The 15,580-nt window shown below is 46.8% G+C and overlaps 1 protein-coding gene across 1 annotated transcript; it reads right to left on the bottom strand.

The window, feature by feature from the left end:
* Positions 1–630: 630 nt before the first annotated feature.
* HIGD2A (HIG1 hypoxia inducible domain family member 2A) lies at positions 631–2,219 on the bottom strand. The gene is made up of 2 exons (XM_075860052.1): positions 1,962–2,219; positions 631–934 (listed from the first exon to the last, which is right to left on the bottom strand). The coding sequence occupies exons 1-2, from the start codon at positions 2,137–2,139 to the stop codon at positions 765–767; spliced, it is 348 nt and encodes a 115-aa protein (XP_075716167.1). The 5' UTR covers positions 2,140–2,219; the 3' UTR covers positions 631–764.
* Between the last annotated feature and the right edge of the window lie 13,361 nt (positions 2,220–15,580).

Consider the following 15,580-nt stretch of genomic DNA (forward strand, 5'->3'; position numbering starts at 1 on the left):
ACAGCCTCTGAATCCACGTGTATTTTTGAGCGGATTTTCAAAGAATTTTTGGCGTTTGCAAGAATATTTTGAGACGTTTTTTTTTTAGACTTACGCTTAAAAATAAGCCGCGTGAACATACCCTAAAATCCGCCAACAGGCTCTAGGTGCTTCCATGGGATATTTGACACCTCCAAGCTTTATACAACCCAGGCTTAAAGCAGTAGCCATTTTGATATAAAAGTATACTATTAAATGTTCCCTAATACATTAGCCCAAATTCCAAGAATTAAATTCCTGGATTCTTAAAAGAGAACACAACAGCATGCGTTTAAAATCCAGGAATCTGGAAGTCACGAGTTATTTCAGGATTTATGAGATCATTCTCTATGGAGAACAGATTGCCATAGTAAACCCTCACAAGACGGCTGATCAGCTCTAATATATATATATATATATATATAAACCGAATGAGCGAGACAACATGGTTATGAACCAAGGTCTATATGAGCTATGACATGAACTCTTCAGTGTATATATACATATATGAATATGTTTAGTCACCACCATATACAGTAATCTGCGCATTGAATTTCTACAGCCATAACAGGACTCTAGGACTGTCCAAAGTTGTAGCCACTTCAATGACACTTTATATAGACAAGACATTTATTTCCCATCACACATCTGTCATAAAGCACCCGTGAACTAGTGACCGGAAAACATCTGTCAAGTGAAGTTCTTTGGATCAGCCACTGCCTCATAAAGGAGTCCCCTTCTCTGCTTTATTGTGGACGAGTCTTCACGGCTGCCATAGCAACCCCAACCATAATGGCGGCAACTGTGAATCCTTGTGAAAGAATACGTGCCCGCATCAACAGCTGGGATTGTCTGGTTTTGCCCTGCTTGAAAGTGATCAATCCATATGTCAGAGCACCGGCAGTCGCCAAGCATCCTGGGGGAAGAAAGGGACATTCAGTTAGAATCTTTTAGGGTATGTTCACACACAAACTCAAGGGGAAAACAGCTCCTGCTTTTCAGACGTTTTTTAAGCCATTCACGTTTTTTGGTGTGTTTTTTAAGCCAGTTTTTGGAGCTGTTTTTCTATAGTCAATGAAACACGGCTCCAAAAACGTCTCAAGAAGTGACATGCGCTTCTTTTTACCTAAAAAGTGCAGGACACTTCTTGGGTCGTAATTTGAGCCGTTTTTCATTGACTTCAATGAAGAACATTCCATTGCGGAAATCTTGCAGCGTTTACGCTATGTGGGAACCCGGCCTTATAGTCCAGACCTGCATTCGCAATTTTTCTGCTTTTTATAGTAAAACAGTAAACAGACGCGGTTCTAACAGATGTGAGATGATAGAATACAATTCTTTGCATTGTAGGAGAGTTAGTTATTCATAATGCAGGTTACTATGCAGAATACACATACCAAAATTAAACTCTTCGGCGAATACGCTTTACAAAAATTGCACACATAGGAAACATTGGGAATCAAAATCCTGCAGAATTGTGATTGCAGCTCTGCAGGAGGTTGTCCTGACTGAACAGGACATATCAGTCCCCCACTCGGGACACGCCTCTATGAACCATAGCAAAAAGCAGTTCCACCTATCAGGGTAATCACTTTACATAGGAGTCTATGAGGTAAGTGGAGCTCGTAATCTAGAGAGAAGTACCACAACGCTTGGAGTTGTTGCATTAGAATGCCAAAATGAACCATGGTCCTGGAGCCAGATGCAATTCGGGACCATAAAAGTAGAATGGAGGGGTATGTTCTTCCTGTAATATTGTATGGTTTCATGGATACTGTTATCGTCAATGTATAAAGTTTAGATGGAACTGCCCTTTACAGTGATGATAAGTACATAACTATTAAATGGGTTCCCCCCACAGATATAGAAGATTTAAAATGGACCATTCCACTGTATATGGAAGTACTGTATATACTAAGTATTATCCTGCTCACAGGACTCACCTAATGGCACAAAAGGGTTCTCCCGGACTTTCCTCATAAACTTGCTAGTGAACTGCTCCTTCCCCATGTGGGGTGTTGGAACGAACCCTTCAATCACTGGGGGCTGCGGTGCCGCCATACTTCGACTTCTACGCACTGTCAAGGGCACACTCCGAAATATCCGACCAATAAGAAACATGCTCTGGCCGCCCAATAACAGCCGGCGACAGGATGACACTTCTGGTCACATGAGCTCTGGGTATTATTACATGTCTACGGAAAGCCGGAGTATGTTGTTGTTACCGTCCTGCCTGGAAATGTATTGTGGTGCACCATCTAGCGGCGCGCAGCGGTACAACGCTGTAATAATATACAGGAAACTTTGTATGTGATGTTAGGATGTAAGCAGAATTTTTTTTTAGCATATATGGAACGTTTTTTTTTAGAAACCATACATTGATAGTTTTAATGTAGACAAGGTGGACACAGATTGTGGAGGCACTCCTGTGATATATGATTTACAGCAGTGTTCCTCTGGAGTCACATTTGACCCTTGGTCGACAATATGTGGCTCCGCAGCTGCAAATATTATTATAGACAAATTACATCACGGCAAGACTATATGATAATAGAGCCTCCACTCAGCCCAGCAGGACCAGGTGTTTGTGGCATTTCCGCCAGTAAAATATTGTCATTTTTACACTGAATGCAGCCTAATGGTTTATTGTATCCATGTTTACATTTTAAAATACTTCCTAAGTAAATGTTAAGTTGGAAAAACGCTCAGGAATTGAGCTGCGGAGCGATTTTTTTTTCTTATCCGCAGTATGTCAATTGTATTTGCGGTATTGCTGCTTTTTTGTTGCAAAACATTAGGTGTTGCTATTTTTGCGGCGGAAAAGCTGCATTCCACCTTCATCGCAACTTAGAAAAAATTGTTATACTTACCCAGAATTCTGTGCTTCTTCATCCAGGCCGGCCTGGATGAAGCCGTCACATGGGATAAAACGTCATCCCAGGAGGCCGGGCTACAGGACGGCAGAGGGGCAGGCGTCACTATGTCTATGTAAGTATGAAACTTTTTTCTTTCCATACGGTTTTCCACAGCGGACATTCCGGATGAAAAACTGCACCACGATTTGGTGCAGTTTTTCGACCGGAATTTCCTGCGGCTACCAGGGTGGATGCGCTGTGTGCTTTTATGCAGCGTATCCGTCCTGTGTGAACATACCCTAACAGGGCTGATTTCCTCTGTAATTGGGGCTGCTGTGCATAAATATAGTATAGTGTAAAGAAAAATAATTAAATAATGAAATCCTTTAAAGGTCTGTTCTGACCTTTGAGAGACAGGCCATAATAATAAAAAATATAATGAAAAAATAAACAAAACTAAATTAAATAAAAATTACACAAAGTACCCTCCCCCAAAAAACATTCCCCCACCAATCATTGTCCCCACCCATATACCCTAAAATAGACATGTAATATATCAAAATTTACGGTAGACAATGACTATTACAAATGCAGTGTGTATTTTAAGGTAACACTATATTATTACCAGAAAAAAAATATCTCAAAAGTAAAAAGCATTTTTTTTGGACTATTTTTTAAAACTATAAGAATCAAAATGTAAAAAACCCAAAAATTATGTGTATAAAAATTATAGGAAAGATACCTGCATTGATCATGAAAAAACCTCGTAAAACTCACGTCACTAGCCCAACAAATAAAAAAGTTGTACGCATTTAACTAACGCGTGCTAAAAATGGTTAAACTGTATCTAGTCCTGAAGGCTCAAAAAAGCCCGGTCCTGAACTGGTTAAAGGGATTGTCCACTACCGGACAACTGATGACCTATCCACCGGATAGCTCATCAGTATACGATCGGCTCCGACACCCAGACCCCGCACCGATCAGCTGCTATGGCTGCCTCCGGACATCGGCGTCTGTGCCGGAAGCAGATGGCTCCGGTCACGGAATAGCGACCAAGCTGCAGTTCTGCAGCATGGCCACTATGCAATGTACGGAGCCAACTGCTTCTGGCTCCGTACATTGCGTACAGTACAATGACTTTCGGTGCCCGCAGGCAGCCGAAGCAGTTGATCGTGCGAGGTCCGGGTGTCGGACCCCCACCGATCGTATACTGATGACCTATCCGTATAGGTAGTGGACAACCCCTTGTAACATTGTACTCTTCATTCTGCAACAGATTTACTTTTGGAGTGTATACATTACCAGAAGATGTCTGTATTTCTCTTGAATGGATAAACTAATATAGTGCCTTCTCTTGAGCTATAGAAAAAGTTACGTTTTTGCTAGCTAATAACTACCCCTGAAGTGCATAATCTCTGACACCACACACACGAGTCTGTCTAAAATTGCCATTTTCTGTCAATCTGCTAAATTCAGCAATATTTTAACTAGTTAATTTTATTGATATGGAAATGCCTTAGAGTTTCAGATTGGGCTGGATCAAAATGGATTCTTGAACTCTGCAATAATATCCTCAAAATATACAGTAGTGTAGTAACTGGAAATCAATGTTTTCTTTAATCCAACTGAACTCTGTGTAATACTATTACTCACAGCATCCCATTTCCATCACCAATTTTTTATATCCTGAGTTTATTAATAATTACAGCTGTAAGAGTTGGGACAAAAATATATTTTCTTTTTTTACTGGCCATCAAAATGGAGGATCAGGGCTGGCTCCAGGTTTATGTGGGCCCTTGGGCAACACAGATATAGTGGGCTCCTTTGCAGGGGAACTCACTTAAAGCTGTAGTAAAATGACAGTTTGTGCCCCCATATAGAAGTTCGGCCTCCAGTTTGTGCCCCATATAAAAATTAGGCCTTGTTTATGCCCCCATAGAGAGGTTAGGCCCCCAGTTTATGCCACCATATATACAGTGCCCTCTGTAGATAATGCCGCACAACCCCCTGTAGTTAATGCCACACCCCCCTGTAGATAATGTCACACCCCCTGTAGATAATGCCACACCCCCTGTAGATAATGGCACACACAGCCCCCTGTAGATAATGCCATACAGCCCACTGTGGATAATGGCACACACATTTCCCATAGATAATGACACACACATTCCCCTGTAGATAATGCTACACACAGCTCCCTGTAGATAATGCCACACACAGCTTCCTGTAGATAATGCCACACACAGCCCCCTGTAGATGCCACACACAGCCAGTGGTGGATTAAGTAGACCATAGGCCCTGGGCTGTTACCCATAGTTGGGCCCCCCTTCTCCACCGCCGCCCTGTAACTATTGTTAACACTTCCTTTTTGTCCAGACATTAACAAATGGGTGTTACTACTCCCCTTGTCAAAAGGCTGTGTCCCCTCATACTGACAGTCTCCAACCATCGCTGACAGTATCGCACCGTGTAGGGACACATTCTCCTGACAAGGGGAATAGTAACACTTATTTGTCTATCAGTCCTGGACTGCACAAAGACTTTGTGAAATACAAGGATTTCCTATAATAAACATGTCAGTAGAGATGACAGATTGTCTATAAATCTAGTGACTCACAGGTGACGACGTAGTTTTTTTCCTCTTCTCCATCCAGTCCAGACTTCATGACGACTTTTCCCAGCCATGACCAATTTCTGCAGAATTTGCCACTCAGATGTCTTTGGCTCCTCACTTTTCCAACATTTCCACACCTATAAACAAAGATAATATTATCATGGTGCCACACAGTGTGCCCCTAAATATAATAGCACCAAACACTGCGCCCCTGAATAAAATAGTACAAACACTGTGCCCCTAAATATTATAGCACCATAGACTGCGCCCCTGAATATAATTGTGTCAAACACTGTAGATAGCACCACACACAGCCCCCTGTAAATAGCGCTATACAGTCCTCCCCCTCTGTAAATAGCGTCACATAGCCCTCCCCCTCTTGTATATAGTGCTACACAGCAATCCCCCTTAGATATAGTGATACACAGCGCTCCCTTCTATATAGTGCTATACAACAATCCCCCCTTGTATATTGTGCTACACAGCGTCTCCCCCCTTGGACCTGCAGCTCTTGTAATTGCTCAGTATAATGTCCCCCGTAGCTGCCCCCACAGTATAATGCCCTTCATAGCTGCGACACATTATAATGCCCTTCATAGCTGCCTCTACACAGTATAATGCCTCCATAGCTGCGACACAGTATAATGCCCCCATAGCTGCGACACAGTATAATATCCCCATAGCTGCGACACAGTATAATATCTCCATAGCTGCTACACGGTATAGTGCCTCCATAGCTGCGACACAGTATAATATCCCCATAGCTGCGACACAGTATTTATGCCTCCATAGCTGCTACACGGTATATTGCCTCCATAGCTGCGACACAGTATAATATCCCCATAGCTGTGACCAGGGCCGCCATCAGGAATTTCAGGGCCCCCTACAGCTACATTTTCTGGGCCCCCCTACGGTGGCACCGCCTGTTAACGGTACTCCGTCCAGTACTATATCATGGTACCCAGGGCCGCCATCAGGGGGGGTATTAGGGGTACTGATGTGAGAGGCCCGGCCAAACCTAATTGAAAGGGGGGCCCGGCAAACTGCCGCGACTTGCCTTTGGTAGAAAAAAAACAGGCCCCTGCAATGGGGCCCGTTTTTTTCACCAAAAGAATGTCATGAGCTGCGGGCCCCCCTTTCAATTAGGTTTGGCCGGGCTTCTCACATCAGTACCCCTAATACCCCCCCTGATGGCGGCCCTGGGTAGCATGGGGGCCGTCAAACACCGCCGCCCGTGCGACCGATCACGCGCACCACGCAAACTCCCGCGCATGCGCACCGGCGACCGCCTGGAAGCGCGCACCGAATTTTGAGGCAGATTTTGACCTGCCCACACTATCTTGCCGCGTTTTTTGCCTGCGGCGATTGAGGACAGCAGACAGAAAACGCAGCGAAAAATGCATTTTCTGCCTCCCATTGATTTCGATGGGAGGTCAGAGGCAGAACCGCGGCAAGAAAGGACGTGCTGCTTTTTCTTTTTTCCGCGACTGGCTCCCATTGATTTCAGATTAAATCAATGGGAGGCGGTTTTGGAAGTTCTTTGGTGCTGATTCTGACGCAGTGTCCGAGTCAATATCAAGGCCCAAAAACGTTGAACTGGGCCTTATTGTTAGGGCTTATTCAGACGAACGTGTAATACGTCCGTGAAACGTGTGTGATTTTCACGCGCCTCGCACGGACCTATGTTACTCTATGGGGCCGTGCAGACTGTCAGTGATTTTCACGCAGCGCGAGTCCGCTGCGTAAAACTCACGACATGTCCGATATTTGTGCATTGTTCGCGCATCACGCACCCATTGAAGTCAATGGGTGGGTGAAAATCACGCCCAGCACTTCCGCAGCAGTATAAACTATGAATGAAAACAGAAAAGCACCACGTGCTACAAACATACAAACAGAGTGTCATAATGATGGCGGCTGCGGGAAAATCACGCAGCCGCGCATCATACGCTGCTGACACACGGAGCTGTTATGACCTTTTGCAAGCGCAAAACGCCACGTTTTTGCGCGCGCAAAAAGCACACGCTTGTGTAAATCCGGCCTTAGGGTAGGAACACACTCGGCATGAACACTGCGGATTTTATGCAACACATTTTATTGTGGAAAATCCACAGCGTATCACAGTCGCAGCAGAGTGGGTGAGATATGAACAAATCTCATCCACACGCTGCAAAAAAAATGGACCTGCAGTGTGGTTTTTTGGCTTTTTAAGTCGCATGTCAATGTATTCTGTGGGATCGCTGCTCCTCTGATGCGGAAATGCTGCGGTTCTGCCGCAAAAATCACAAATGAGAAAAAAAAAAAAAGCCACTTTTTTAAATTTATAAAAAAGTTTAGACTTGCCCCGGCCGTAGTCCTGGTGACGCGATCCTCTATTCTTAGCGTAGCCCCGCCTCCTGTCATGACGTTTCATCCCATGTGACTGCTGCAGCGGTCACATGGTCTACAGCGTCATCCCAGGAGGCGGGGCTACGTTCAGAAGAGAGAGATGCGTCACTTAAACTACGGCCGGGGTAAGTCTAAACTTTTTTTTCCCTGCAGGATTCCCGCAGCGGACATGCCTCACGAAACCTGCGCCACTATTTGGTGCGGTTTTTCTGGCGGAATTCCCTTCGGCTCCCGGGATAAGCTGTGTAGTTTTACTCAGCATATCCGCCTAGTGTGTCCCTTATGATGTCGCTCCTGGAGCTGCTGCCGGTCTCTAAATAGGCAGTTGGTCCAGTAGAATTTGGAATTATTTTTTTTTGTGAACCAGCTTAAAAAAATACAAAACTTTTGTGTTAGGGCCTGTTCACATCACCGTTCGCTTCCGCTCCGGGGTTCCTTCTGAGGTTTCTGTCGGGTGAACCCCGCAACGGAAAGTGAAAGTGATAGCACAGCTTCCGTTTCCATCACCATTAGCGCAGTCGACTGCGCTATTAATTCCGTCCGAAAACCAGCCGGAATGGTGACGAACGGAAACCATTAGCGATGTTTCCGTCACCATTGAGATCAATGGTGACTGAAACGGAAGCTGTGCTGTCACTTTCACTTTCCGTTGCGGGGTTCACCCGACAGAAACCTCAGACGGAACCCCGGAGCGGTGGTTCGTCACCATTCCGGCTGGTTTTCGGACGGAATTAATAGCGCAGTCGACTGCGCTAATGGTGATGGAAACGGAAGCTGTGCTATCACTTTCACTTTCCGTTGCGGGGTTCACCCGACAGAAACCTCAGACGGAACCCCGGAGCGGAAGCGAACGGTGATGTGAACAGGCCCTAACACAAAAGTTTTGTATTTTTTTAAGCTGGTTCACAAAAAAAAATAATTCCAAATTCTACTGGACCAACTTCCTATTTAGAGAGCGGCAGCAGCTCCAGGAGCGACATCATAAGGAACACACTAGGCGGATATGCTGAGTAAAACTACACAGCTTATCCCGGGAGCCGCAGGGAATTCTGCCAGCAAAACTGCACCAAATAGTGGCGCAGGTTTCGTGAGGCGTGTCCGCTGCGGGAATCCTGCAGGGAAAAAAAAGTTTAGACTTGCCCCGGCCGTAGTCCTGGTGCCGCATCTCTCTCTTCTGAACGTAGCCCCGCCTCCTGGGATGACGCTGTAGACCATGTGACCTGCAGCAGTCACATGGGATGAAACGTCATGACAGGAGGCCGGGCTGCGCTAAGAATAGAGGATCGCGTCACCAGGACTACGGCCGGGGTAAGTCTAAACTTTATCAATTTAAAAAAGTACCTTTTTTTTCTTCTCTTGTGTGATTTTTGCGGCAGAACCGCAGCATTTCCGCAACAGAGGAGCAGCGATTCCACAGAATACATTGACACGCTGCGGCTTAAAAAGCCAAAAAGTCACACGGCAGGTCCATTATTTTTGCAGCGTGTGGATGAGATTTGTTCATATCTCACCCTCTCTGCTGCGACTGTAATACGCTGCGGATTCTCCACAATAAAATGTGTTGCATAAAATCCGCAGTGTTCATGCCTAGTGTGTTCCTACCCTAAGGCCGGATTTACACAAGCGTGTGCTTTTTGCACGCGCAAAAAACGTGGCGTTTTGCGCATGCAAAAGGTCCATAACAGCTCCGTGTGTCAGCAGCGTATGATGCGTGGCTAGGTGATTTTCGCGCAGCCGCCATCATTATGACACTCTGTTTGTATGTTTGTAGCACGTGGTGCTTTTCTGTTTTCATTCATAGTTTATACGGCTGTGGAAGTGCTGGGCGTGATTTTCACCCACCCATTGACTTCAATGGGTGCGTGATGCGCGAACAATGCACCAATATAGGACAAGTCGTGAGTTTTACGCAGCGGACACACGGACACACGCTGCGTGAAAATCACTGACAGTCCGCACGGCACCATAGAGTAACATAGGTCCGTGCGAGGCGCGTGAAAATCACGCACGTTGCACGGACGTATTACACGTTCGTCTGAATAAGCCCTAACAATAAGGCCCAGTTCACAGAGTTTTTGGGCCTTGATATTGACTCGGACACTGCGTCAGAATCAGCACCAAACAACTTCCAAAACCGCCTCCCATTGATTTAATCTGAAATCAATGGGAGCCAGTCGCGGAAAAAAGAAAAAGCAGCACGTCCTTTCTTGTCGCGGTTCTGCCTCTGACCTCCCATCGAAATCAATGGGAGGCAGAAAATGCATTTTTCGCTGCGTTTTTTGTCTGCTGTCCTCAATCGCCGCGAGCAAAAAACGCAGCAAAAAAACGCAGCAAGATAGTGTGGGCAGGGCAAAATCTGCCTCAAAATTCTTTAAGGAATTTTGAGGCAGATTTTTTTTTGCCTGCAAAATACTGTGTGAACAGGGCCATACATAAACAACACTTTGAGATAATTTACTCACTGTCAGAAGAGCTGCTCCCACTCCAGTCCTCTTCCGGCGATGTCTTCCAGGGGAGGTCTTCGGTCCAGACGTCCAGTCCTTCACCTCCAGCCAGGCTCCAGGTAAGTTTTGTCCATGTGTGTCCGCGGCTGCGCGCGCTTCGTTCGCGGGTGCGCGCGCGGCCGGTCGCGGGTGCGCGCGCTTCGTTTGCGGGTGCGCGCGCGGTCGATCGCGGGTGCGCGCGCGGGCGGTCTCCAGTGCGGGCGTTCGTGGATGCGCTCGCGAGTGCGCACGCGCGGCAGTTTCATTGTGCGCGCGATCGGGTGCGCGCGCGGGCGGACGGTTTGACGGCCCCCCATGACGAGGGGAGGGGGCCCGCAGCAGCAGCAGCAGCAGCAGCTCACGACATTCTTATGGTGAAAAAAACGGGCCCCATTGCAGGGGCCCGTTTTTTCCTACCAAAAGAATGTCGAGGCAGTTGCCGGGCCCCCCTTTCAATTAGTTTTGGCCGGGCCCCTCACACCACTACCCCTAATACCCCCCTGATGGCGGCCCTGGCTGTGACACAGTATAAGGGTATGTTCACACGGCCAAATTTCAGACGTATACGAGGCGTATTATGCCTCGTTTTACGTCTGAAAATACGGCTCCAATACGTCGGCAAACATCTGCCCATTCATTTGAATGGGTTTGCCGACGTACTGTGCAGACGACCTGTTATTTACGCGTCGTCGTTTGACAGCTGTCAAACGACGACTCGTAAAAATACAGCCTCGTCAAAAGAAGTGCAGGACACTTCTTTCAGACGTTTTTGGAGCTGTTTTCTCATAGACTCCAATGAAAACAGCTCCAAAAACGGACGTAAAAAACGCCGCGAAAACGGCGCGAAAAACGCTGCGAAAAATGCGAGTTGGTAAAAAAACGTCTGAAAAGCAGGGTCTGTTTTCCCTTGAAAACAGCTCTGGATTTTCAGACGTTTTGGTTGACTACGTGTGAACATACCCTAATGCCTCCATAGCTGCGACACAGTATAATATCCCCATAGCTGCGACACAGTATAATGCCTCCATAGCTGCGACACAGTATAATGCCCCCATAGCTATGACACAGTATAATGCCCCCATAGCTGCGACACAGTATAATGCCCCCATAGCTGCAACACAGTATAATGCCTCCATAGCTGCGACACAGTATAATGCCTCCATAGCTGCGACACAGTATAATGCCTCCATAGCTGCGACACAGTATAATGCCCCATAGAGGTGACACAGTATAATGCCTCCATAGCTGCCTCTACACAGTATAATGCCTCCATAGCTGTGACACAGTATAATGCCTCCATAGCTGTGACACAGTATAATGCCTCCATAGCCACAACACAGTATAATGTCCCCATAGCTGCTACACAGTATAATGTCCCTCATAGCTGCCTCCGCACAGTATAATGCCCCATAGATGTGACACAGTAAAATGCCCCATAGAGGTGACACAGTATAATGCCCCATAGCTGACACAGTATAATGCCCCATAGCTGACACAGTATAATACCCCATAGCTGACACAGTATAATGCCCCATAGCTGACACAGTATAATGCCCCATAGCTGACACAGTATAATGCCCCATAGCTGACACAATATAATGCCCCCATAGCTACTACACAGTATAATATCCCCATAGCTGACACAGTATAATGCCCCATAGCTGACACAGTATAATATCCCCATAGCTGACACAGTATAATGCCTCCATAGCTGACACAATATTATGCCCCCATAGCTACTACACAGTATAATATCCCCATAGCTGACACAGTATAATGCCCCATAGCTGACACAGTATAATATCCCCATAGCTGACACAGTATAATGCCCCATAGCTGACACAGTATAATGCCCCATAGCTGACACAGTATAATGCCCCATATGTACGTACCTAATAAAAAAGAAAACATAATTACTTACCTATCCCGGTTCCCACGACGGTGGGGGATGCTTCTCCTCCTCTGCACTGTGCTGTGAGTGACTCCGTGCAGACAGGCGCGATGACGTCACTACATCGCGCCTGCCTGCACCGAGCCGCTCACGGCAGAGTGAATGCTGGGGCGAGGCTCCAGCATTCAACCCAACTGAATCTGCGTCCTGCGGACACAGATTCAGTTGGAAGCGGGCAGCGCTGCAGCGCTGCATAGTTTTTGAAGTTTGTGTGCGGTTCGGGCCGCGATGGGCCCCCCGACAGCCTCGGGCCCCGGGCGACCGCCCGATCCGCCCATATTATAATCTGCCATTGCACACAGCCCCTGTAGATAATTCCACACAACCCCCTGTGGATAATGCCACAAACACATCTCCTGTAGATAATGCCACACACAGCCCCCTGTAGATAGTAGAACCACCCCCCCCCCTGTGGATAGCGCCATTAGGGCTCCCTCTAACAGTGGAATCCCCGGCCAAAGCATTGCCAAACACATACATGGACAGTGATGTCAGGGGCTCCTCCAGGAGCGGAATCCCCAGCAAGAGCATCGGCAATGCTCTAGCCGGCGATTCCACTCCTGGAGGAGCCATGATGGCAGTATAAGGAAGCACCCGGCAGCCGAGTGAGCCCCCCAAAGGGCAGCAGGTGCTGATACCGGCCCTGGGTCTGAGCATCTGACTGAGGGCTCTATGGGGAAGAAGTACACTGCAAGTGTGGGGGTCTAACTCTGAATGCTGCGGGCTCTGAGCACTGAGCAGTCATAGATGCTTAGAAACCCCCCTTGCAGATAATCCTCCCCATAGAGCCCTTTGTATTCAGCGAGATGCTTAGACCCCCTTTGCATACAGCCAAAATCCCCCCTTGCAAACAGCCAAAATCCCCCCTTGCAGCCAAAATCCCCCTCGTTAACAGTTAAACCCCCCTTGCTAACAGCCAAACCCCCCTTGCTAACAGCCCAAATCCTCCCCTTGCTAGCAGCCAAAATCACCCCTCCCCTTGCTAACAGCCAAAATCTCCCCCTGCTAACAGCCCAAACCCCCCTTGCTAACAGTCAAACCCGCCGCCTTGCTAACAGCCAAACTCCCACCACGCAAACAGCCCAAATCCCCCCTTCAAACAGCCCAAACCCCCCCCCCCCCAATCCCTGGCATCGAACAGCAATGTCTTTTTTAAGTTAATAAGGGGCAGGAAGCTGAGTGCAGTGAGCGGCGCTCAGTTGTTTTAAGACAGCGCTCACCTCAGTCTCAGCCCGGCTGCCTCTCCTCGGTGTCTTCTCTCTGGTGCTCCCGCTCTGCTCTGGCATTGCAGGCAGCATCAGTGAAGAAGAGGGGCATGTTCTAGCAGACGTGCCTATCGCGGAACGTCTGCTAGATAAGGGATCTTAAACGAATAGTGCGGCCGCGGCAGGGGGAGGGTAGGGAAAAAAATATGGAGAACGGCCCTAAAAGTTTACTGGGAGACCGGCCCGGGGGGGCACCTGCCCCCCGGCCCAGCCTGTGCCCCTGAACTCCCTGGGGAAGCCAGGACAGCAGCCATGAGGAGAGCCATGACGGCTGCATCAGCACTTGGCGGCCGAGTGGGCCCCCCTGAGGGTAGTGGGCCCCGGCACTTGCCCTAGTTCGCCGGATGCTGAAGCCGGCCCTGTGGAGGATGCACAAAAACTAAAAAGTATAAGTGTCAAGGTCTGGAAGGCCGGAGATAATAACAAGAGTAATCAAGTATCAGTCCAGGTTTGGTATACATAAATGCAGCAACAGTTTGTAGATTAAGGCACAAATGGGGCTAGGAAACAATACAAGTTCGGACACAGATAAGCAGCAACAGTTTGTTGAGTAAAGCAGTGACGTGGTCAAGAAACAATCCAAGTTCAGCACATAAATAGGCATCGATAGTTTGTAGAGTAAGGCAGCAATAAACTAGATTAGGTCAAGCTCAGTAACCTGACCAAGAGGAGGAAGTGCAACGGCTGGCTTTATATAGGAAGCCAAAAGATTGAGTCTAATCAGGTAATCAAGCAAGGAATCTAACAAGGCAAAAATCAAGGGAAGCTAGACAAGAGATTCAAAATTGGAGCTGTCTAGCAGTACCAGTAGCTCAATGAGCAGAGATACTGCCTGAGACTTTCTGTGTTGGTTATCAATCAAAAATCTTCTTCACTAATATTCTTCCTGGTGTTGATAGCATGTTGCTGTCTGCCGATACAGATGTCACAGATGTGAAATCCCTTATTGTTTTGCATATTTCTAATAGTGCCGCCAAAAATTGGTGCATTGTTCTACATCAAGAATTTACACAGTGCCGTTTTACTTCTGTCTGTGTCTGGGTGACAATTTAAAAAAAAAACTAAATAGATTTTAATTTAAATTTAATTCCTGGTGCTGATAGCATGCTGCTCCTTGCTTATACAGACGTCACTGATGTGACGTCACTCATTGTTTTACATGTATCTAATAATGGCACCAAAAATTGGCGTATTGTTCTCTGCAAAGCATATATACAGTGCCATTATACTTTAGTCTGTGTCCACGTGACATTTTTTTTTCAAATAAATAGATTTCAATTTAATTCCTGATGCTGATAGCATGCTGCTACCTGCTGATACAGACGTCACGGACGTGACATAATTCATTGTTTTGCACATAATCTATATATTTTATTTATTTTATATTTTCCTTAAAATAACACCAAACCTGTTTTTATGGAATCGCTATCTAGGCAATTCCCTAAATGCATAAGGTTACTGATTCGAACAAAAGTCCACAAGCAAACAAGCAACGAGTCTAAAGCTACCCCTAGGTGTTCACCAGAGCCCGCCGGAAGGAGGGATGGACTTGGTTGCTAAGGATCCAGGTTGCATTTGCGGAGTCAGAGTACAGGCGTAGCTTGAAGGCAATTACCAGAACCGAAAATCCAGGACAAGCAGGAAGAGAGTTTACTAAACCAGCTGGGGTAAAAAAAAAAGCAGGATAAAACTGAGGTAGCTAAATCAAAAGTAGAGGTATTACCAGCAGTCAGAGCCAAGGTAATATCCAAGAGAGTGCAGATATAGCCAGGTCAACAAGCAAGGGTTAATCCAGGAATCTAACCCAAAGTTTGTTTACCAGAAAAGCAGTAGAAGCAAGGCCAGGTACAAGGAGCGGGTTCAGAGAAACACAAGCCAGGATAGTATAAACAACAAGCAAAGACTAAGGCTATGTTCACACGGGGCGGATATGCTGCGTAAAAGCACGCAGCGTATCCGTCCTAGAACCTGCAAGACATTCTGCCAGAAAAACCGCACAAAATTTT

The sequence above is a fragment of the Rhinoderma darwinii genome, chromosome 3, assembly GCF_050947455.1.
Source record: "Rhinoderma darwinii isolate aRhiDar2 chromosome 3, aRhiDar2.hap1, whole genome shotgun sequence".
NCBI lineage: Eukaryota > Metazoa > Chordata > Amphibia > Anura > Rhinodermatidae > Rhinoderma > Rhinoderma darwinii.